This window comes from Thunnus maccoyii, chromosome 24 (genome assembly GCF_910596095.1).
Source record: "Thunnus maccoyii chromosome 24, fThuMac1.1, whole genome shotgun sequence".
Taxonomy (NCBI): Eukaryota; Metazoa; Chordata; class Actinopteri; order Scombriformes; family Scombridae; genus Thunnus; species Thunnus maccoyii.
The window spans coordinates 7,599,721-7,623,654 of record NC_056556.1 but is presented as its reverse complement, the minus strand read 5'-3'; the positions used below and the strand labels follow the sequence as shown (position 1 = coordinate 7,623,654).

At 40.6% G+C, this 23,934-nt stretch overlaps 1 protein-coding gene across 6 annotated transcripts in view; it reads left to right on the top strand.

Moving 5' to 3' along the window:
• tns1a (tensin 1a) overlaps nucleotides 1-23,934 on the top strand; it is a 104,540-nt gene that overhangs the window by 67,894 nt on the left and 12,712 nt on the right. For 3 of the 6 annotated variants that reach the window (XM_042404920.1, XM_042404923.1, XM_042404917.1), the window contains exons 12-20: nucleotides 2,720-2,832; nucleotides 2,944-3,004; nucleotides 3,120-3,195; nucleotides 3,428-3,557; nucleotides 4,365-4,430; nucleotides 4,732-4,857; nucleotides 19,193-20,878; nucleotides 22,592-22,755; nucleotides 23,247-23,391. In XM_042404920.1, coding sequence (XP_042260854.1) covers nucleotides 2,720-2,832; nucleotides 2,944-3,004; nucleotides 3,120-3,195; nucleotides 3,428-3,557; nucleotides 4,365-4,430; nucleotides 4,732-4,857; nucleotides 19,193-20,878; nucleotides 22,592-22,755; nucleotides 23,247-23,391 — 2,567 coding nt within the window. Of the gene's footprint in view, nucleotides 1-2,719; nucleotides 2,833-2,943; nucleotides 3,005-3,119; nucleotides 3,196-3,427; nucleotides 3,573-4,364; nucleotides 4,431-4,731; nucleotides 4,858-19,192; nucleotides 20,879-22,591; nucleotides 22,756-23,246; nucleotides 23,392-23,934 lie in introns of all 6 variants that reach the window. The other 3 variants (XM_042404918.1, XM_042404922.1, XM_042404921.1) reach the window with 1 other exon arrangement.

Sequence of the window (23,934 nt, the reverse complement as noted above, 5' to 3'; positions counted from 1 at the left end):
TGCATTATCAAAGTATTGTTTCCATCTGCAGTTCCAATGAGGAGAGATCAATTGGAAGTGTCTCACAACGTCTTTTGAAGTTAGCAACAGAGAAAGACTTGAAAATGAGGATAGGTGATAGGAAAGAGTCCCCTGGAGTCTGGTGGTGATGGTGGTGAAGTAAAGCCAGCAGGAGGATGATAGAAACTCTGCTGAATTTCTCACAACAACCTGGAGGTCACGGTGGTGACGGGGAGGAGGTGGGTTGCACAGCAGGAGGTCTGATAGGCAGAATTGCAATGATATTTAAAGAACAGCATCCAGAGACTGTTTGGCTCGAGGAACATGAGCAGAAAGATCATTGGTCAGATGTAATGGTGATGTCAGATTTATGACTGTAAGGACTTCGATGGCGTGGGAAAGCAGGAGCGAAGAAGATTAGAGCTGAAAAAATAGCAGAAATTCATCCACAGAGGACTAAAGGAAAAAACATGGGGGACAAAATGTCTGTTTTGGGATTTTTTTCACCAAAGCTTCATCACAATAAATTCATCCACTACATCAGAGAGCCCAAATATTTAAAAAAAGACAGATGACAACACCACACTATGTGGGAACAAAGAGAACTACTCATGAAAGTTGGGTAAATCCTAAACAAAATACCGCTGGAGTTACAAAAGGGTTGTACCTCTGATTACTAGTTTTGCAATTTGTTTGCAAAGGACAAGTTGCAACATTCTCTCTGTGACAGGTTTTTTATTTTCAGCAGCCTGAAATAGAGGGTACAATCATCTCTGCTGTATTCAATTAACATGCATACAGTATGTACCGTTTCAAAGGCTACACGCAACACTTGTAATACACGGCAATATTTTGATGAAAGACAGAACATAATTACTACAGAAATCACACTACACACACGTACTGTAGCTACAAGCCACTTCCTCCTCTCGGCGCTGCTTCCGTGGAGTCCCAGCTCCGTCTAATTGAATTTCAGAGAGGCTAAACCATCTGGCCACTGACAGCAGAGCAAGGGGGGTGTCTGCATGTGGCGACCCTGTGGTCAAGGTCACGTTTGGTACTATCATCATTATCATCATTAACAACCAGACCACACTAACTCAACAGACCCCCAACTGGCCTCTGTACACACCAATTCACTCTGACATTTCCCCGCAGTGGATAAAGTCTGTTTTATAGTCAGAGTGGAATTCAGCTCTGGCTGGGCCATCGGAGCTGATGGGTGGTAATGGTGAACCACACAGGATGAGGGTTTGTTTAGTGAGGATTCGGTCTGTAATCTAGCCAGAAGGTCCTGACATGCTAAGAGGTATCACAGTCCCTGAGTCTCAACATGTATCAATCTCATTGCCAAGGAATTTTGGTGATGATATTCGCAATCTCCAGACACTAGTTCCCTGATTCTTTTGGAGATCCCACAACTTTTAATCCGGTGCTGCCATCAGGTCAAAAGTTTGTTCCATGGAAAGGTATCTCTAAATTTCACAGTGGATGTTTGTTATTGCTGTACCAACAGGCAAAAAAAAATGCATGCTTGTACAGATCTAATAAAGAAGTGCAATGGCCAGTTGGCTATGAAATTTACTGAGCAAGCTTTGTGTCTAAATGCACAAGGCACACTCAGGCCAAAATATCATTTTTGTACCCAAGATAAATCTTGATTTATTTGGCATTTACTTGGCAGTGACGTGACGTGATTTCCTGCGCAAATGATGCTGCCAAGAGGATCAAAGCTTGATTTTAATGACCAGGTTTTGCTTCAGTAATACTAGCAGGACAGATTTAACTTCTTATCTCCTCTACTTGTAAAGGTCCAAGAACAACAAAATAACAGTTTTTATGTGCATAGTAATAAATATTTCAGCAACATCGCAGGTCATTCACAGAACATATTAAAAATTATTTTTAGGGGCATATTTGTCCTTTGTTAGATTAGTTAAAGCAGCTATAATCATTATTGTATATAATAATGTATGAAATGACAATGTGTAATGTCAGAGGTGTCGCTCGTAGTGACGAACCTACAGAGAATTATCAGCGACTCTGCAGCTCCCCTCAGCTTTACGGATCAAGCTTTATAGTGAGTTTAAGCTCATTGTTTAGCTGTCTGGGTGCAACATTACTGTTCTGGCTCACTCTCAGCACTCTTATAGTGTCATTTTCGGCCACAGCAGGCAGCTGTTTTCAGAGAAAAAGCTCTAAAAAGCCACTGTACATTACCTGCTCAGCACCAAACGGCTAACAGATACAGTTAGCAACTATCTGGTGAACACAGTGGAGCATTTAGCGGCTAAAGAACCAGATATTTCCCTCGGGAGTTGGTTGAGAGCAAAAACAGAGCTCAAAGAGAGTGAATATTGGACTTAGATTCATCAGATGGACAGAAACACGAATCCAAATGGATGATAATGTTGCTCTGTAACTGCTGGATGTGTTAAAAAACCAACTGTTTGCTAACAAGTTCAACATATCAACTTAACAGGTGATAATATGTCATGCTGTGTTCACAGCTTGTTTCCATTGCCACCAAGTGTGGCCAGAAAAATCTGTTAATGCAAATTCAAAAGAAGGATGACACGAGACAGAAAGATTTTCTTTTGTTTCATATTACATTACTGTGGAATGGGGACAAAGCTTGGACTATTCTTGAGATTCAAAAACTGTTTTCCTACACGTAGGATGAGGGCTGCACTCAGTTCTGCCTCTCTTTTATCTGCAGGTATGTGCGATACTTCAACGGCCTTTTGTCCGGTCACATAAAAATCAACAACAAGCCTCTGTTCCTGCATCACGTCATCATGCACGGCATACCGAACTTTGAGTCCAAAGGAGGTGAGTATCTGCCTCTGCCAAATATGGAGAAAGAACTCTGTTTTTGCTGGTTCTCTTTAAAAAAAAAAAAAAAAAAGTTGAGTCAATTCCCTTGTTTATTTCCCTTCAAAGGCTGCCGTCCTTTCCTGAAGATCTACCAGGCAATGCAACCAGTCTATACGTCAGGAATATAGTATGGAAACTTTTCTTCCAGTTCAGTGTGGTTTTGCATGTTTGTGGGGGTAAAGCTGACCCTATGTTGAATCCAGTTATTGAATTTGAAGATGTTATTATTGTGTTCACCACAGCAACGTGCAAGGAGACAGCAACACCAGTATCTGCATCACCATCGAACCCGGCCTGCTTCTAAAGGGAGACATCTTGGTAAGATTTCAAGGAGAATATTGGTTGAATTTTCTTTCTATCCTGTCAGTCTGGATTTTTTACTGTATTTTATTCTTTCTGCCTTTTAAACAATAAATTCTCTCCTTTTTTCTTTTTTTCTCTGTTGCAGAAATACTATAAAGTTTCAAGTTTTTATTGCTTGTACTTTAGAAATCGCAGCTTATTCCACATCAAGTCGACTAATGTATTGATCTTTTCTTGCTCATCGCAGCTGAAGTGTTACCACAAGAGATACAGAAACCCCACCAGAGACGTGATGTTCAGGGTGCAGTTCCACACCTGCGCCATCCACGACCTCGGAGTGGTTTTCGGGAAGAATGAGCTGGACGAGACCTTCAAAGGTAACTGCTCTCCGGGTGGGTGTGTTTTCACAGTATATTGTATGTGTCTGTATTGTTGTGACAGTGATTTGTATTATGTCATAAGCAAAAGCAGAGTCAAGGCTAAGATGTTGAGTTTAAGTGAGAGTCAAGTCCAGAAAATGAATAATTTGGGCAAAATGGTCTAAAAGTCTAATTAAGACGTTGTGTCTAGACTCAATTTTGGACTCAATAGTTGTGGCCTTGCTGTGTGTTGGCATGTGTGTGTACACATTCCTGTGAGTGTGTGTATACCAGACCTGGGTCAAGTGTGTGTTTTAACCTACTTGGAGTAACAGTGGAATTTTTTTCTGGGATTATTTGTTTCCAGCATCAAAACAATCTTGCGTCCTGCTGCAAGAGGACTCTGTTCCACACAGTTTTATTGTAAATGGGGTCCTCTGGTGGCGAAGGCAGCTCAGCATTCACTTACAGTAATGTAAAAGGGAAGGGGAAAAAATGGAAAGAGCAGCTAATTATGATAGAATGAACCTTGAAGTATCCAAAATAATGATAACACACACTGAAAAAGCAGAGTGGGTGCACTGCAAATTATATTTTTACACCGCTTTTTGTGTTTTTTAAAATGTAGTTTTGTACTTAATACTCAAAATGAGCCTTACGTTTACTGAATTGGAATGAAAATCTTGGTTTTGGAATTTGCTGCGATGCTTCAAGCAGGTTTAAACACATCATCTTTGACGCACACATTGTGCTTGTGTGCATTTGTGTCTATTGTTTTACAAAAAAAAAAAAGATCATTTTTTTATGTTGTGTGTCTCTGTACAGATGAGAGATTCCCAGAGTATGGGAAGGTGGAGTTTGTTTTCTCATATGGACCAGAAAAAATCAGAGGTAATCCATTTATCCTAACTGAAAAGGGGAAAATGGTCTTCAGAATATTAAAAAAAAAACAATTTTTTATAACTCAACAACATACTTTATCAGATCTGATGTATGTGTCGGCTATTATGACTGATTTTCTCATAATGTCAACCTTCATTTTTTTCTCAATTCCTGCAATTGGTGCTAAAAGAATACATGTATCCCAAATTTGTGTTTGGAATGACACTTCCTATGCACTCCCCCGTTTGATGTGTTAGCCAATGCAATCTGTGTGAGGACCCCATTGCCCATCATACCATGTGTTTCTCAGGCTTGGGCCACCTGGAGAACGGACCGAGCGTCTCTGTGGACTACAACACCCAGGACCCACTGATCCGATGGGACTCATACGAGAACTTCCCCCACCGCTGTGAGGACACTGTGGACGATGAACATGGTATGTCCACTCAAACACACACACAGTGACACACACACACACACACACAGTTTGATGGATAGGTTGTCTCCACTCATCCATGGTTACTAATACAGACCTCCAGACTCACATGCTGTGTCGTCTGGTGTTGCTGCTTAAGGGAACCCAGTCTGTGAGAAAAGATGTGCATTTCACTCTGTTTTGATTGTAGCTTATAATGTGCAAGAAAGGGACTCCAGATGACCCTTAAGATACATATATACTGATATATATATATATCAGTATGGTTGAAACATTGTCCTATTAGCCATATTTTAATTACATTGAAAGATAATACTGGCTGTAAACTACACCGTACATGTTGAAGGAATATTGACTTAATAATAATGAAGGAATACATGTCCTCCCATGCAACTACAAGGCTCTTTTTTGTGTTTTTACTATTTTATTTTTGATCACACAACAGTGGAGTTTAAAGGAATAGTTTTGGGAACTTCATACAGTATATTTGCTTTCTTGCAGAGAGTTTGGTGGGAAGATCGATGCCACATTTATAGCTTTACATGTTATATGTTGTTTGTTTACCAGAAGTTTTGTGCAGGCTTGTGTTTTGTCCAGGCACAGTGACCTCCTGGCGTCTTGTCATCACCATGAGATGCTAAGCTAAGCCAACAACAGCTGGCAGTAGCCCTAAATTTGTTGTGGTCTTTTCATGGGATTTGTTGATAATAACAAACAAGTATAAATCCTGTAACAACATCCATATTCCTGAAAGTGAATTCTGAAACAAACAAAAAAAAAGATCCTCAAATACACAAATACAAGTTAAATTTTCTATGATTCAGATAAAAAAATGCAACATTTGTTTTGCTAATTCACATTGAACCAATAACTAAAAGTCAGACCCCATAAATCAAAATTTCCTTCGTCACCAAAGATCAAGATCACTGGCTTTGATCCACTCTGCATTCCACAGCAGAGAAGACACTTCAACCACCTTTCAGCCCGGCTTCTCTGAGCTGCAGACCCCCTCTCACACACACACCCCCACCACACATACACCCCCAGCCTGTCAATTAGGCCTTTAAATAGCCGCTGCAGAAATAGGGGGGCGTCAGTCACCCTGCTACTGGCTGCCCCCTCCCCAGGGGGGGGTTGTAACCTGAAACACCACCAACCCCAAGTCCAACAAGCGCCCAAACCCACGTCCATCCACTGATTGCTTTTGCTTCTGTGCCAGGAGTTCAGGAGTTTGAAATTTGGGCAGCGTGTGTAATGTACACCCTCCTTCCTATTGTGATTTGATCAGAGCATTAAATGAACACCAGATACCCAAAATACAAAACGTCGCTTTCATCTTCTCTTTGTTGAATCTCACAAATCGTACTGCATGTACTTTTTATTGTTTGTTGGGATATTTTCTTATCCCAATGGATTACTGGCCAAACTTGGACAATATAACATTATACTGAGACATTTCCACAACAGAAGAGTTTTTTAAATATCTTAAAACATCAGAATTACATTTTTAGGTGCTAATGTATAGAATAAGTAAGTGTAAAGAATAAAGGCTTCTTTTGCACAAAAGAGAGAAATCCATTGCAGAAGCTACAGAAAGCCCATTTTTTTCCACTGACAGCAACATCACAAAGTCAAGTTTATTTGTATAGTGATACCACAGTGTTACAATGGGTTTACAGGCTCACAACAACAAATACTTGTATGATGAGACACAAGACTCTTGGCATTTTAGTAATTTGAGAAAACAGCCTACAGCGTTTCTCTTTCCATCCCTATTCTTACTTTCCTTATGTTCAGCTATTCTTATAATAATATTCCTCAATACTTGTGGTTGTTAGGCCAGTTTGCGAATGAGAAAAATGATGAAAAATCTAATCAGAGAGAAGCAGACAAACCAAAAAAAGCAGTGTATTTCTGGAATACACTGAACATCACAAGTGGATAATATCATAAAACATCCAGTCTCAGAGTTGTTAAGAGACACTTAGGATAACTGACAGTCTCGTAGAGTCCCTTGGACCCTCTTAGTGATGATGACAGTCATGATTACTGCTGTTAATCTGAGAAACCTGCACAAACAGGAGGACGCACTCACCCCTCAGTTGAGTCAGGAGTTGGCAGCCATTGTGCTGCTGCATCCACTTTATATATATGAGATTTTCTTTATGGCTTCGCAAGACCTATTTAATTCTTATGAACTTCCCCCAGAGAACCGTTGTGGTAATTGCTGTGTTGCAAGAAGGTCAGTGGGAATTGCCAGGATTGCAAGTTTGATCCTGATTGAATGGGCGGCAGTGTTCACAGCACTCAGCCTCTCAGCCTCTCAGCCAGTTTATTCATTTCTCTAATTGCAGCGTTCGGTCTTACACTTGGACGTGAGAATCAGCGTCTGCTTTTACAAGGACAAAGAATAAAGCAGGTCTTGCTTTTTTTTTTTTTTTTTGGACAACGCAACAATGAGATGACAAGTAACCGAAAAGAGATTAAAGGAAACTGTTTTAAAAACTTCTATGATTACTGAAGGTCTGTTTTGGTGTCATTAGGGGAGGAAAGAAATGTACTGTGAGAATGTTAATTAAGTGTAAAATACACATTTGAGCTGGAAAACCCAGGTGACCACACACAGATCCTTACATGACAGAATAGACTATTTTTACACGCTGCAGTACAGTGAACACTAATCACTCATCAGGTGCCATTTGAAGAATCCAGACTTGTTTATTTGTCCGGGTGTTAAACGAATATTTCATCCTCGGGCGTTGATGTCTGAATGCATCTGGGGCTCGCCTTAAGTCCTCCTGACGCCATTTTTAACAGCGACCTTGGAAATCCAGTTGAAAGGGCTCAGCGAAAGATAGGTGTCTTAAAAGGGTCTGCCGGATTAGGAAGCTTAGATGTGTGTATTTCATACTGATGCACGCACTCGTTGGGGAACGTGAGGAGAGGCGTCCTTAGCTTTCTTTTAACAGCAGGTATTTGTGATGAGTGTTGCACTTAAGCAGCTGTTGGCGTAGCGGCGTGGAGCACGTGCTCATCCATTGGGATAAGAATCTGTGTAAAAGTATTTGTGCAGCAGTGTTTTTAACTTGTGTGTAGGGTCTTTTGCAGGTTTTTATGTGGCATGTGTGTGTGCAGTGCACCTTGTTTTTGTCGGCTTGCCTTTGCTCCACTAATAGCCCTGTGGTCTGGCAGCTGTCGACCCCGAGGTCAAACCAGTCAGAAGGCCACCGTTTGGGCCACAGAGCAGCCATAGAGCTACTGCATGAAAAAATTCTTTTTAAAGATGACGTGTGTATCGTTTTAACATAGGAAAACTGTTTATTTTAAGAGAGTAGCATTAGTGCAGCATCCGATTTAACAGGATATGTGACGGATGGTTTTATGGCGCAAACTGAGACTGCTGTGTGGCATAAAACAACAAAGATTGAGAATCAAAGAGAAAGAGTGTATGTGCGTTCCAGTGTGTGTGTGTGGTGTACAGTAGGGCAGCAGGCCCAGTGACAGCGCAGGCTGTCTTCCTTGTTTACCGCCCTCCTCCCATATTTGGCTGGGGCCGAGCCCTGAAACATGTCTGGAATAGCTGGATAGAGACGGACAGAGAGACAGAGATAGAGAGACAGGCACAGAGAGTCCAAAAGAGGCAGAGAAGACCAGACTTTTGCAGTTTTCCAGCAGCAAATAAAGCCATTTTTTTTGTACATTAATGAAGTTTGAATGAAGAAGAGAGGAAACAGAAGGAGAAAATAAGGAATGAAGTAAAATCGAGGAGAGGAGAGTAGCTGAACAGCATTGGTGAGTAGTACTTTAAGGCCTTAGAACTACAACCAGCAACTTTCTTTACAAGTTAGAAAGCTCTGTCAAGTTCAAATGGTCATGTGTAACTGTCTGTTACAGTCTGTGGATTCAAATATTATCAAATCACGCAAAAAAGATCAGCAAAAGTAGTTATTTTTGCAACGTTTGACGAATGTTTCTTGTCAAATTTATGCAAGTTTTATCCTCTTTAAATGCCATTTCCTCTCTCTTTTGGCCAGACGAAATGACAAGAGTACAAACTTGTGTCCACTGGTTCCATAGACATGAGAGTCTGTTTGTCTGTTTATTGCGTTTCCATGTCAACATGGTTGCATCCTGTGTGTTTGGCACCTATATGATAAAATGACTCATGGAGCGAGCAATTTGTGTGTGGAACATTTTATGAGCGGGCTGCAATTTGGGTACACCAAAACTATTAAGGACCTCGGTTAGTAACTACAGTACATGGGAGTTCCAGAGAGCATGGACTCAGATATAGTGTATGTACTGTAGGGTTTGTTGTACAAAGTGTTCTGGAGTCAGTACTTGAAAACATACAACTTTTTGTTTGTTTATATGCATGTATTTTACATATTTGTGTATGTTTTGTGGGCGCGGCAAGGCAGGTTTCTGTTCGAGTGAAGTGAAGTGAAGTGAAGTGAAGTGAAGTGAAGTGAAGTGAAGTGAAGTGAAGTGGCGTCTCGTGGCACAAATAACTAGATAGCAGGTGACTTTTGTCAATGTCTGACAAAATATTTGCTTTACAGATTTAGAGCATTTTTAAATAAGATCATTATTTGTTTTACTGTTTTGTTGAAGTAAATATGTTGCAGCTCTTATTGAAATAATTTCGAGTTTGTGACTTCATGGCCTCCTTGACCTTAAAGACACATTCATAACTTTGCCATATGCTTATATAAAACATTAATCATACTGTTCAAACAACTTGCAATAATGTTTTGACTTAGTAAAGCTTTACACATGAAATGTGACCGACAAAATTCAAATTTTCTGAAGCGTACTAAATCTGCAGAAATGGAGAGCAGTCATGTGTTTTAAAAGCACCCTGTGTGTGTCTTGCAAGTGCACATAATGCTTCTAGTTAGACCTCTTGCTGACAGCGCGGTGAGCTGTAGTAGCAGGTTCAAATCCCAGCTCTGGAAACCCTGCTGAGCCTGTCGTCATCTCTTAATTCCTCCTTTCTCCTACTGTCTGCATAGATGTCTCCATATGGCTTTCTCTTCTTCTCTCTTTCTGTCTTTAAGGTCCGTGTCTTGCTTTCTCTCTGTCTTTTTCTATGGTGTGTCTTTATTTCTACTATTTTTTTCTGAAAATTAAATAAGTTTACCTGAGGTTGACATACAGTACAGCTGCTTTCTGCGTTTTGTTGATTTGAATGATCCTTCTTTCGCTGTTTAAAAGCTGTATGGTATCAATACACGCAGAAGAAGTACAGCACTTACAGTAAGTAAAAGGTTTCTGTCTCTGAGAGTTTAACTTGGCACCCCGAAGCTCTCACAAGGAGAGATGACAAACTGGCATCCATGTAGACGGCAGGCCCATGCACTTTTATGATAGCTACTGAGCCTCATGAGTCAGACAGATGGATAGACAGATGCACAGACAACCAACCGCCAGTCAGTAGTCAGCCAGACTTACAGAGGCAGACATGCAGACCAGCAATTTACCCTAATGTAATCCTATTGGTCCACTGAGGCAACATCATGACATACTGGCAGTGTAATATTTCTCATATAGAAAGATGGTGAATATGATCAGCCATTGGAAACTGATATTTTTGGCCTGAAACTGCTGTTAGCAATATTTTGTTACAATATTCTGGTCCTTTGACTCAAACATGTAATGGCAAAGCTTTACTTAATGCCATGATGATGAAGTGGTTTGTATATTTGCACAGTTGGTGCTCTTACAGATTGTTGCCCCTGAGGAGTAAAGAAGGTGCCTTATCTCATCAAAAGGGCGTTAACCATTTCAACTATAATCAAATTTGGGAGTAGCATGTGGGAGCAGGCATAATGTGTCTTGGTGCACTCAGAAAAAAATCTCCAAATATATCTGCAAGACATTTTAAAAAGTTGAAATAAAATAAAGAAATTGTCTCAGTGGTTAGATTTAAAGATGTCATGTGGAGTTTTCTTGTAAACGAAGAAAAGATATTTCCTCATTAAACGTTAAAACCGCTTTTTGGAAAATTTAAAATTGTGCAATGTTTACAAGCTTATTTGCACGTTACCACCATCAACTGTCAGTTCGTGGAAACCAATGGGAGGAAATTTGTTATTGCACAACCTTGCACAATCCTTGTGCGTGTGCACAATACAAACAAAATGGGAACTCACTCATGAAAACATTGCTCCATAGCACTACTAGTGGTCAAAAACTCCTTAGGATGCCTTTAACCTCAAATGTTATGAACAAAGAACGAGAGTATTTTGCTTGACATAAATGCACATTACTTCAATAATGATTTGTGTTTGTCATCACTAATATACTAATATGTCCCCCATCATCCTTATAGGAGTTAAAGTAATTTTAGCTTCATTTACAAGTAGCAAGTAAATATGGCTCATTAACCAAGCCAAAAATCCCCTAAAAACTCATCTACAGATCCCAATCTGCAGCTCTCTCTTGCAAAAAAATAAAGATGACATGAATCAGACGTGGAGTGTCGCTGGTTGTCTGTCAGATATACAGACAGTACGACAGATAGCTTTTTATGACAGTAACTCAAATGACAGACAGTCGGATGGATGACATCACCCTGAAAGCAATCTTGGAGACAGACATTGATACAGTCACGTCACATTACTTCAAACTCTGACAGCTGGACACTGAGTGATAGATGGAGCGAGAGGCAGACATGGCAAATATAAAACCGCGACAGTTTTCCTTGTGCCAGTCACTGATACACCAACCATGACACCTTTTTTACTGATGGACTGTCACATCATCTCTTATGAAGGTGTCTCTCTGCCTTTCTCACACTCTGCTGCAAAAAAATGTCCATTTAAAGGTCTTTAAGCAGCTTAAAGTTGTATTTTTGTAAGAAAAGTAAAATAGTTGGTTGCAATGTAGTCGTATTTTTGTCAGGAATTTGCAAGAAAGAAATATCTTGAAATGCAGTAAAAGGTTCATCTCCACACTGCATGCAAGAATATCACCCTCAAATCAATAAGATAAATTAACCACATTTTTCAGGTTTTAAGAAAAAGAAGGATTTTGGAAATAAATGGCTTTACGAAGATATTTTATCAGTGACTCTCTGTGTGTGTGTCTCTCTCTCACACACACACACACAACCAGGTCTTTAGGACAAGTCAGTCAGTTGTCAGTCAAACCCAGTCACCCACCGCTGGCATCCAGACTGGCCGTCGTCACAGTGATATGAAAGCTGTGAAGGTGAATGTCTCATCTTGCTGCGAGATACCCAGTGGCTTGCTGACATCACTGTGTGTGTGTATGTGTGTGTGTGTGCACATAGATGTTTGTACATGTACATGCCTGCCTCTGCAGGTCAGTGTGTATAATTGTACACGAGTAACCAACTGAAGTTTGTGTCACATGATGAAAGGGTCAGTTAAGATCTTTAAAAAACAAATCTACAACAAGACAAATTTACTCTGGTTAATTTGGTCACATACACAAAAAACAAATCCACATAAAACAAGCCAATATGTTTCTAGAGTTTTACTTGAACAAGCGCCTATGTGGAAATAAGATGGAACATTTTTCTTGCTGAGATAACACATTCAAGAAAAGTTTATATGGGAATATTGTGCAATGATGTAAACCTTCATCTGTTCCAAAGACAAAAATCCTACTCAGATGTTTGTGCAATCGACAGTTAATGGGAGTGAACACACTTTAAACACTTCAAAATCAGTCAAAAACAAAACTACTCTTTATCTTAAATAACTGGTTTGAGTAATTAATGCATGAACTTTGTTGCCAGCAAGAGCAATTCATCCTAAAAACTGGATGTTTCATAGAACAATCTTTGATCATTTCTCATTACCAGTTAAACTTTGCTTGTTTGAAGCATCATCTTTGATCAAGTATCCATTTCTTGATAGTAGCGGGTTGATCTTCCTTATTTTTTCTTGATACTGAGAATAGCTTTTTTTTGGAGGAATATTTTTGCACAACACCAGCCGCTCATCCCGATCCTTAAAGTTTAACTTTCAAAATTAAGTTTGTCTTTAACAAGTTTTGGAGAACAAATGTGTCCCTTCTTACGCAGGATGCTTCATTTTTCCCAACCTCACAGTTTTACTACTCTACCTCCGCAAAAACAAAACCTTCTGACCCAAAGACCTACTCCCAACTCTGAAGAGACCTTTCTAGCACAGGACAGCTTCCCACTCTATATAGCTCTTAGTGTAGATCTTTGTGTATGTATACAGTATATTCATTTATAAACATACATGAAATCATACACCATATCCAATAAAACTATAATTGCAGATCTCTCTTCTAAGTAGGTGAGAGGCCCAGCATATGGTTCCGTTTATTCATGCTTGTAATGTCAGATGTGTTCTATATTTATATGTGTTCTTTTGTAAAAGTGGGTTTGGCTCTTTTTATAAGGTCATCCTGTCCCCTGTAAGAGTGTCAAGCCCATATTTAAGTTTCCACCACCAATGGAAACTTCTAGAGTGGCCGATAAGAGAATCTGAAGGAAAAATCCATCCAACGAAAAATCTCTGTGAATATCTTTGGTGATATATCACTCTCTTCATGAATTAGCAAGTTTCTGATCACAATAGATAACGCAAACTTAACCACCCCCTGTTTTTCATTTAATATAATTTAAGGACTGATAAGAGCCAGTTAAAGGACCTGAAAATCTGCTTTTAGATTATTTATTGCCAAGAATTGAAAAAAATACCACATATATCACATATAAAATTGTGTCATCTGCATAGAAATATACCCTAAATGTTTTAAAGATAAACAAATATTAAAATAAAGGGAGAACAGAGGTTGTCCCTGAACAGAGCTCTGAGGAACCCCTGTATTGATCGTTAGGATATCAGCATAGATTCTTTTGGTAAGGGAGTTCTTAATCAGGAAACATTAGTGTTTTGTAACAAGACCAATTGAATGCAATATGTGAACGAGGCTAGTATACTCACCTGTGTCAAACTAAGATAAAATAAACCACTATAATGATAAAGTAAAATTAGTTGGTAAAACTTGTACTTTAAAAGATTCTGATGAGTCATCATTCTTGTCCCACTTCTGACTTCCCCTATTCAGCCCTAAACTAACACTATTTTATTCAGCGCCAAGAACCCAGGTAGTAATTTCTGAAGTATAAGTAGATGAAAAACATCCAGTGACAGTGTCCAGCACCAAAAATGGCCCACTGCACATGTTCACATCACTTTATTGCTTTGTTGACAAATGGGCTGTGTTTGTTAATCTCAAATGTACTAACTATATCTACAGTATATAATTCACATCCCAGCTGGTCCATTTGATACAGCGATAACAGGAGTTGTAGCACATTGTCTATTTATAATAAACCATTGGCCACAGGTGTTAAAATGGCTTTTTAATGGCCTCCAAGGCTGCAATGTGGCAATGAGACACTCAAGTGTACACTTAAGAGAATACAGCCAAGAGGCAGGTGGTGTGTGCGTGCGTGTGTTTATGTATGAGCAATGCCTCTGGCACTTTCACAAGAGAGGAAAGCACCTGTCACATGAGAGACTATAGAGAACGGACAGGTGTAGGTTTGTGTGAGTGTGGGAGAGAAACAATAATGGTGAATTGTTGAAAGGACCAGTGTAGATGCTAAACTTTATTAGTGTTTTATTTAAGTTTTTATTCTTTAAGTTTAAAAAATAATTTCAAAGTTGAAAAAGGTGTGTAAATACTACTTTAACCTGATTGGATTTTATTGAATATTACGTACATGTAAATGAGTTGTCCTTTGAAGTACAATGAATGGCATGCTACAGTCATTTACCACAGCGGGGGACAAATTGTTAGATATTTGTCTTAGTCAAGCCTTGGTGATTCAACTGATCTAATTTGAGGTCTGCTGCAGCTATTTATTGACACCAGAGGAAAACTATTTGTTCTATTCAGATGGTGAGCTGGTTGTTTGTGGTACTCAGAATCATGGTGTCTGGATTTAATCCCAGGCTGGAGCTCCACTCTTCAGATCATAGTTGGATGATAACGGCATCATCGTGTTCATAAATCAAATGCAAAATCAAATGGAGGATATGGAGAAATGGGTATTTTATCTTATTCCTCACCTATTGCAAACACAAAAGAGTCTTTGTGTAAGTTCATCTTTCCACTTTACATTTAGTTTAGACTGTGCTGTAGATTAGGTGGCTCTAAAACAGCACTGTATGTCATTGCCATTAGCTTATAAAATAACAATTCTACAAACCTAAAATCACTGCTGATTGTTTTCTAAAAGCCATAAGTTGTTGGACTGATTTTTCTTCTTCCATGCAGCCATTACCATCTTACCATTTATTTCTGGGATTGTTTTGACAAGTCTGCCTTGTTGGTATGTTCAAGAAGACTCCAATATTCAGAATTTGACAGTCGACTGATAAACAACTAACTTTTTAAGAAAAGGATCTATCAAATTCATCAAATTCATTCAGTTACTCTGTCTATCAAGGCACTCAACATTCAATAATACAACCTAAATATGAAAATTTAGGGCGACAAAAGGTTCCAAGTTTTCAAGCCTTTGCAGTTGATTTGCTTAGTGTTTTTTAAATGAAACTTGCCCCCCTTGAAGGTTGGAAGTTTTCATTAAAAATATCATAATATAATGGGCTAAAATATACTAAAACTTTAACGTGTCAAGAAGATATAGTGTATCAAATAAAATGAAAAAGTGTCTCCTCTTCTTTACATATACAGAATATTTGTTTAAATGTAAAAACATACACGCCTTGAGCAGTAGGGCAACTGTAGAGGTCAAAACCCTGTGAGGCTTGTTAAGTAAGTTTCTGTCATGCCCAGCATTGTTGTTGGCACTTCCGTTCTTTTCTAAATTGAGAGGATTACACCAAACTCTCAGGGTTCTTCTCTCTTGATGCTGAGTGAGAGAAAATAGCAAGGAAGGTGTTTAACGAGGTGAGACTCACTCCGGAAACATTCATACTCAACCTGTGAGTCAGTCACTCCTCTGTCTTTTGTCTTTGCTTTATTCTATTGGCATGCATTTTACAGAGCCCCTATAAAATATCAGCAGAACTCTTTGAAACTCATTGAGTGAGTTCTTATTTTATTTTATTTTTTTTGCATTTAGTATATTGATGCATAAAGAAATTAGCAAATCAACATTTATTTCTGAAATGATGGTTTCATCCTTTCAAAGCAGATGTCTTGACCCTGTAATAAACTGGTCAGTATCACATTGTATTTTTTACAAGAAATGGTAAAAACTTAGCTTATTTTTACCCAATTTTTACATTCTGCCTGTTGCCTGTGTTGAATCTGGGTATTGGGAGATCAGTTAAAGTTGGCGTTTGTGGGTCTTTTAGGTCGGTGATTCACTGGAAACTTTTTTAGGCAGCATCAGCAGCGGCAGGCAAAAAAGTAAGCCACCAAATCAAAAATATATTGAAACACTCCCTGGTAATGCATTTATAATAACGACCCCCAATGCCACATCTTGAGCACTGTTACCAAAAAACTGTTGCTCTGTTCATTTTTAGTTTCCCTACTCCACTTTGTCAAATGACAGTGTCGGCTCACCTGATTTAACCCTGGTTAATGGGGTTAACCAGCAGCTGGAAAAACTGTCATCCATGGCAAACTTGAGTCGTTTTTGCCACGGAGCACTCAAAGATCATCTTTTATGACCGAGAACAAGGGCATTCCCTATTCTATAAAAGGTCAGTGAGAGAGAGGGAGTGAAAATCAGAGCTCAGCTGGCGGAAAATGTAAACCACAGTTCCCTAAAAAGTATTGAAATAATGCTGTAATAAGTAATAAAAATCTAGCTATTAAGTTTTCCCTGCAATGTATTGGCTTTATTCTTAAATTCACTTCTAGCTGAAGACTGTAGATTCTCTAGGGTGAGGGTGACAGTGAGTGAAGGGATCCCCCCTGATGACGTCAGAGGGCAGGAGAGCGACAAACATGTAGCGTGGGAGTTGTAGTTCATGTGAAACGATGTTGCTTCCCAGGCAGCAGGGTGGAGGTGGTGGTGGTGGTGGAGTCCCTCCCCCGTTGCCGGGAACAGTCATGGATCATCTCGGAGTGCCAGCTCACCCCTTTCGGCAGCAGCGGCGGAACGGCTCCGCCTCGCTCCATTCAAGCGCATGCTGGGTGATGAGAGGACGTGAATCAGAGAGAGGACAGGGAGAGTGAGAGGAGAAGCTCAGAGGCAGAAAGTTCAGTCACTTACAGCCTGCTGGAGGACTCTTAATGTATAGATTATAATGTGGACAACATATGGCTTTTTTTAACTTAAACTAACTGACGGAAGAGGAAATATTTAATCTTTTCTGGTTGTTTTTTTTTTTTGGAAGAATGAAGTTAAAAATCTGAGGGTTGACCTACAGGTAAGGAGGATGTTTGAAACTCTGACATAGAGATGTGACTATGATTTGAAGCATTTTAGAGATGGAAATCACATAATATAAAGATATAAAAATCTGACATCCAGGATTCAATTCTAAAATTCAACTTTTTTTCTAAAACTTTTCTGTGTCGAGATTTTGACTGAAGTCTAATTTCACGCAGATTAAACCAAACACCAAATTAAATGTACGTAATACTACAGTAAACCTTGTCATATATTCTAATAACGTTAATCCCTTTGTTATCATTAAAAGCAACCACAGGGACAAACTGTGTTTACAACTTCCTTGCCTGCTCTCTCATTCTTGTTGCTACTGTGCCTGTGAGTTGTTGATGACATGGGTTTTGAAATAGCTGCGGTCGGAGTGATCCACCATCTGTCCCCGGGGGTCGCTCAATTTGGAACATCCCACATATGAGCCAGCCGTGGTCATGTATATGTCGCGTATCACTTTGCAAATGTATACTGGATATGGGAATTACTTTCTTCATGTAAGCATAACTGCTACCACAGAATGAGCTGCATGTGTCATTGTTGTGTTTTATTGCGGTCTGTAACATGTTGCACTAGCCTTTAATTGTAGTACATAATGTATATCCCTCTGTGTGAATTACAGTACTTTACTTGCTTATGTGTTCATGTGCCACAAATGAGTTGTATCATGTTTTCATTTGGACTATAAATGTAAAAACAAACATTTTAATTGTTGTAATCTTATAGAGGAGGAAATCAATTGAAGTTGCCATTGAAATAGCAGCCAAACAGCAATTTGAGTTGTCTATTACTGGAAATACTGCCTTTAAATCAAGTGTGATGACATGAGTTGGTGTCTCCAAGAAATGTCAAATGACTTTCTACACACTTATAATACTATAAACAGATGGGGGTTTTTTGTTGCTGTTTTTTTTTTTTTTTTTTTACACCCATGATGAATATTTTAATTGGTGTCATCTGGAAGAAGTGATGCACAAAAGTTTTCAACTTTCAAATGAGGCTTTTTTTAGAAACATAGCTGCATGGCACCCACTGTTTTCTGAAGCTTATACAAGTAGGCTGTTTTCAAAGTTGTCATAGCGAAACTTACTTCTGTTTCTTCATCTGAAATATAGCCAAGCCAAAGGAATGTTGTTTCAGTTTTTGAATTCAGATGGAATAATGCCCTGCCCTATTTGCAAGAAGCTAAATACACCAGAAAATAGATTATAAAAAGCTGTTGCAGTACATATGTTAATGATGTTACATTCCAGTTAAAGAATAGCATCATGCAACATGAATGTTATCAGTCTGACTTTGCCAGCATGATTCAGCAGCCAGAAATCAACTTGAGGACAACAGCTCGCCCTCTTCCAGTCCAGCTCTGGGCTTTCAAACTGGCACAGCTCTTCCCTTTGGCTCACACAGACCAGCTGTTTCACTGTGCTGGACAGGATCCGCCCTGGTTCATGTCAGACCATGTGGCCCTGCAGTGACGCAACGTGACAGTGGCTTTAGCCTTGCAAACTTGCTATTAATAGAGCCTGAAGGGCTGTGTTACTAGTGGCTGGGCTACATGTTGAACCTCTGGGTCAAAAAAGATGGGTGCGGGTGGGGGGGTCACTGTGCTTGTGCTATGAATGATACTGTCTCATGCAAGTATGACTTGCCAGTGAAACCTAATTAAACCAGTCTATGCATCAAGACAATTACATAATTCATAAATTTATGTTAATTGGAGTTGTTTTAAGTTTGGATATTTCAATAATTATTTTTTGGTGCAAATTTGAGTTTTAGTATTTAGAGTATGGAAATTAAAGTACAACCAAGGACTTTATGTTCTGAAATGGCACTGGAATCGAATGAAATACAAAAAAGGTGTCCCTTCTTGTCCATTTAATTCTGTGCATGCTTGGAACTGCATGGAAATATGGAAGAAGTTTCAGTAATTTCAGTTCATGTCTCTCTCTCTTTCAGATGTTGTTCACACCCAAGGTCCACTTGATGGAAGCCTATATGCCCGGGTCCGCAAGAAAGACTCCCTGGAGGGAGTGGTCACCATCAACGGCCTCCCAGTCCATGAAAACCCCTTGACCAATGCAGAGAATCCTTTGCAGCACTCCACCCACCCTCTCCAAACCACTGACCAGACACTTCCTGTAACAGGGCACGCCTCCCTTCCAGCCGTCGACCACACCCTCTCCGTGAGCAGCGACTCAGGCAACTCTACTGCATCCATCAAGACTGACCGTACTGATGAACACAGCCAGTCTGTGCAGGGTGGTGTGAACCACAGCAACCCAACAGCGAGCCACCCACCACTCAGCCCTCAGGAGAAGAGAGAACTTGATCAGCTTCTGAGCGGTCTAGAGGCACCTACTATTCAACGGCAAGCTTACCTGTCCACATCCACCAGTCCAGGAGGAGGTGTCCGACATCTGGTCCCGGCGCAGGTACACGTCAACGGGGGCCACACCAGGCTTGTTGGCGCCCCATCGACAGAGGAGCGCGAAACAGATATTCTTGACGACGAGCTACCCAATAGCCAAGAGGGCAATAGTGTGGACAGTTTGGGCACGCTCTCATCCCTAGAGGGCCGGGCAACACCGGCTGACCTCTACTATCAATCAGAGACTCCCGTCAGCGGGCAGAACGACGGGCCCTACCTTGAAAGAGGTGTTCTTGGAGAAAAGCTGAGTGAGATGCCTGTGCACGGAGTACGAACGCCCACGGCAATGCAAGAGCGGAGCGTAGACTCTGCATCGCCACAGGGGGGATACAACAACTACCAGAACGGAGGAGGGATGTACCGCTCACAGTCCTTTGGGAACCCGCCACCTGGGAGCCCTGAGACCAATCCTAAACTGATGCCCAGGGCCCCTGAGAGGAGCACCAGTAGTCGGGAGGCTGTTCAAAGAGGACTCAATACATGGCACCAGCATAGCCTCCCAGATGATCCATTTGGCCCTCCTCTTCAGTCCACCCATAGCTTGCCCCATTTCCCCACCTCCGCTTCACAGCGGGACATCGAGCAGTCCATTGAGGCACTCAACATGCTCATGCTCGACCTGGACCCGATCAACTCCCACATGTCCAAGTCCCACAGTGCACCTCCTGGGGAAAACAACCTCAATTCATCACCGGTGCCCTTCTCCCAGACCCTTGCAAGGCCCTCGTACCAAGCGGACTCTGCCATCCACGGCTACAACAACTCCGGGTCAGTCAACAACACCTTTCATCAGCCACTGCGGCCGGCTGGAAGAGTGTCAGCATTGCCCAACCAGAGCCCCGTTATGGAGTCTCCAGTTTATTCTCCTCAGAGGCCCAACGCTGGCTACCAACACCAAAACACCACCCCAACACACACCCCCGAGCCCTACCTCCACACACGTCAGGCACCCCACCATTACCCTGCCGATTCCTCCCCTAATTTCAACCAGCAGGCACCACCGAAGGCTGTGAACTCGTACCCGGGCAGCGGAGTTTCATACTCCCCGGACCTGCAGGGTTCATCCCCTTATCCAGGCTACAGTGCCTCCTCTTCTCCTCTCCCTACTCTCACGCCTCAGCCCAAGGATACATCATCTTCCTCCTTGCCCAAAGAACAAGATGCAGAAGAGGAGACACTAAACTTGGAAGGCCTGGTCGCTCAACGCATCGCTGGTAAGACTTAGTGTTATTGTCTGATGTGAGTGAATGAATGACTGAATGAACAAGGGAGGAAAGAAGTGATAGACAAACTTAGTGAGTCAATTTCCTGTGTTTCCTGTGTGTCATATTAGAGGCTTTGTGTATTTATATTTGTGGCCTAATATGTCTGAGATAGTGTACAAATAAGATATGAATTGAATGGGGGGCGTGGGGGATCTGCTCTTTCATTCATCAAGCTATGACTTCATATCAATTTTACCAATGAAATACATTTTTAATCTTGAACAGCTGATGTAATTTAGATGTGCAACAGAGGTTCAAGGTTAATTCGAGGTTTATGGCAGACATGAGTCAACAATAGCACAAATGAAGACAGCTATAGGTTATGGGTAAAGATATATTCAGCAACTGATGTTATTATTGTATGAGAATGAGACCTTCACACCGATCACCGCATACAGCTGCATTGTCAGGCAACAATGTTATGTTGACAGTAAAAGCAGAAATTGTGTGTTTATTTTGGTGAATTATGTCAAGCATGTTTCAAATGAGATTCAGTGTTAAACTAATGCAAATCAGTGAATTGTAAATAGACTGCACTTAACGGACAAAGACCTTTTTAATTCCATACACACACACTGGTCTGGCTATAGGAAGCAATTTTGAGTTCAGTGTCTTTCGCGAAGACACTTCGACATGTGGCGCAATCACTCTATCACACACTTGGATTGAAGACCAAACTGCATTTAGAGTTTACTTCAGCTTGAAGCATCTTTAGTCTTGAGCACCAAACAGCACGTGAGCAGTGCAGCTCACAGCAGTTTCTGTTACAAATTCATCATGGGGTGCCGCACCAGAGGAGTGACCTGTGCTCATAAAATTAGCTCTGTAGCTGAAATAAAGCAGAGCTGGTGAGAGTGGAGATGGGATGAGAGTAAGAATAGACAAGAGTTTGGAGGCTCCGGCTTCCCTGCATTGTCTGCATTCATATTTACCTTCATGTGAAATCTTATGGAAGCTCTCAGGCGCCACCCAGTGGAGCAAAGTTGTACATTCCTCCTTTTAGAGGTTGCCAGAGGTCGAGGCCAGAGGTTTTTGCTGTGTACTTTAACCAATTTTAAACATAAAACAATCATCAACACTACATTATTGAATATTATTTCCCATTGCAGCTACATTTTTTGTTCACTTTCATTTGAGTCACTCCTGTTCTGTTTTATTTCCTTCTCCTTTTCTGTTCACTCTGCTGTTCACTCTGCTGTATGGACAACCCTTCCCACCATTGCTTCTTCCTCTGCACCTCTCTCACCTTCTTCCTCCACCTTCCTCTTCCTGCCCTCTATCCACCACCACCCTGACCTCCCTCCCCGGGAACAGAGTACAACGCTCGTATTCGGGGCATCAGTGAAAGCATTACACCGCAACAATCTGACCGCCATCGCTCCTATTCCTTCTCTGGTTTGTCCACTTTCCCTCGCTTTTAATTTTCTTCCCAGCATTTGTAGAATCTTTCTTTCACTGCTTCATAACCACCTTTTAAGTTATTTTATGAATTCTGAAGATTCATTTCTTCATGGCCTTTCACCTATTCCTGTTTCTGCTCTGTTTACTCTGTCTCACAGCTTTTTTTATTCCCTAACTGTTTCTAAAATGTAATAGGCACAGTTTACCAAATGCAATCATGATTTGAGAGTTCCACACAGTGAATATTTTGGGGTGTTTCAGGGGTTCGCTCCAGGGGAATGACCCCAGAAGTGACACAGGAGACGGGCCGGCGTCGGACCACCAGCGAGGGTCAGTACCAGAGCAGCCATGACAACAGGCCGGTGGGTCATTCACCAGACTTCGCCACCAACCTGGCTCTCAACCCGGGAGGAAGACCAAGAGAGGTGAGGCAATGAATCTCATGGTCAAGCCAGATTATGAGATACTATTGAACCGCTCACACTGTGCAGTTTTCTTGTTTGTTTGTATGTTTGTTTAGTGTTGGAAACAGAAACCATTTTTATTTCTACATTTTTCTATTTGTGACCAGAGGAAATCTCATTTTGTACCTGAAATGTTTTAACTCCTATACTCAAGAAATGATGTCAGTAAACTGCACACAGCATGCTCAATTTTACCGGTGCAAGTCTATGAAGCTTTATATCAAAGAGAAGAAAGAGATGAAAAAGCTAACTTTCTCTAGGCAGGACATACTGGGTTAGGTATTAAAGTTACAATATAAATTCACATATTTTGTGAGAATCGCAAGATCTCTCTGTGATTTGTGCATATTTTCCAATAAAAAAACAGATTTTTTTTTTGCTAACTTATTTTGACTTGCACACCTTCTCACACTCCTCTGTGGCCCTGCGTGTCTCTCTCTCACCTCTCCCAGGGTCCCATGCACAGCTACCGGGAGGCGTTTGAGGACAATGAGACGGACGGGTTTGCCAACAGTCCCACTTTTGGAGGCGGTGGTGAGAATTCCCCCCCGACCCCCAGCTTCCCCGTGTCGCCACAGACTCCTTACTTCAACATGTGTAGGTTCAGGGGGCACTCACAAATCCTGTAAACTCTGACTGTTGACCTGTATTAATTTCTTTTGTCTTTCTTCAAATTCTAAATGAAATTATTTAAAAAGTGAAAAGGAAAGCCAGGAAACACAGTATTACATAATGAGAATATTATAAAAACAAACAAAAAAAAGGTTTTTTATTCAATGTTTAATTTAAATTAGAGTAATTCTTTTTTTTTTCTTATCTTAGTACATTAACAGTTAAGTTGCACAAAGTTTAAACAACAGACATCAAAATGAAATCATTCTTACATGGGTTACACACATCATTTTACTCAAAAAAAGGAGCAAACTATAGAATACCAAGCAAAATCATAACCTGAGAGAGCAAAATACAAATAAACAGCCAAAAATACTAAGGTTAAATAAAGCAAATTAGCTAAGAAACCAATAAATACCAACTAAAATAAATTAAAGGCACTTCAAATGAATTTCTCAGTAGCAAAGGAAATGGAGTCTCTCCTCACAGTCACGAGCTTCCCACACTCTTTCTTTCACATCTGAAATA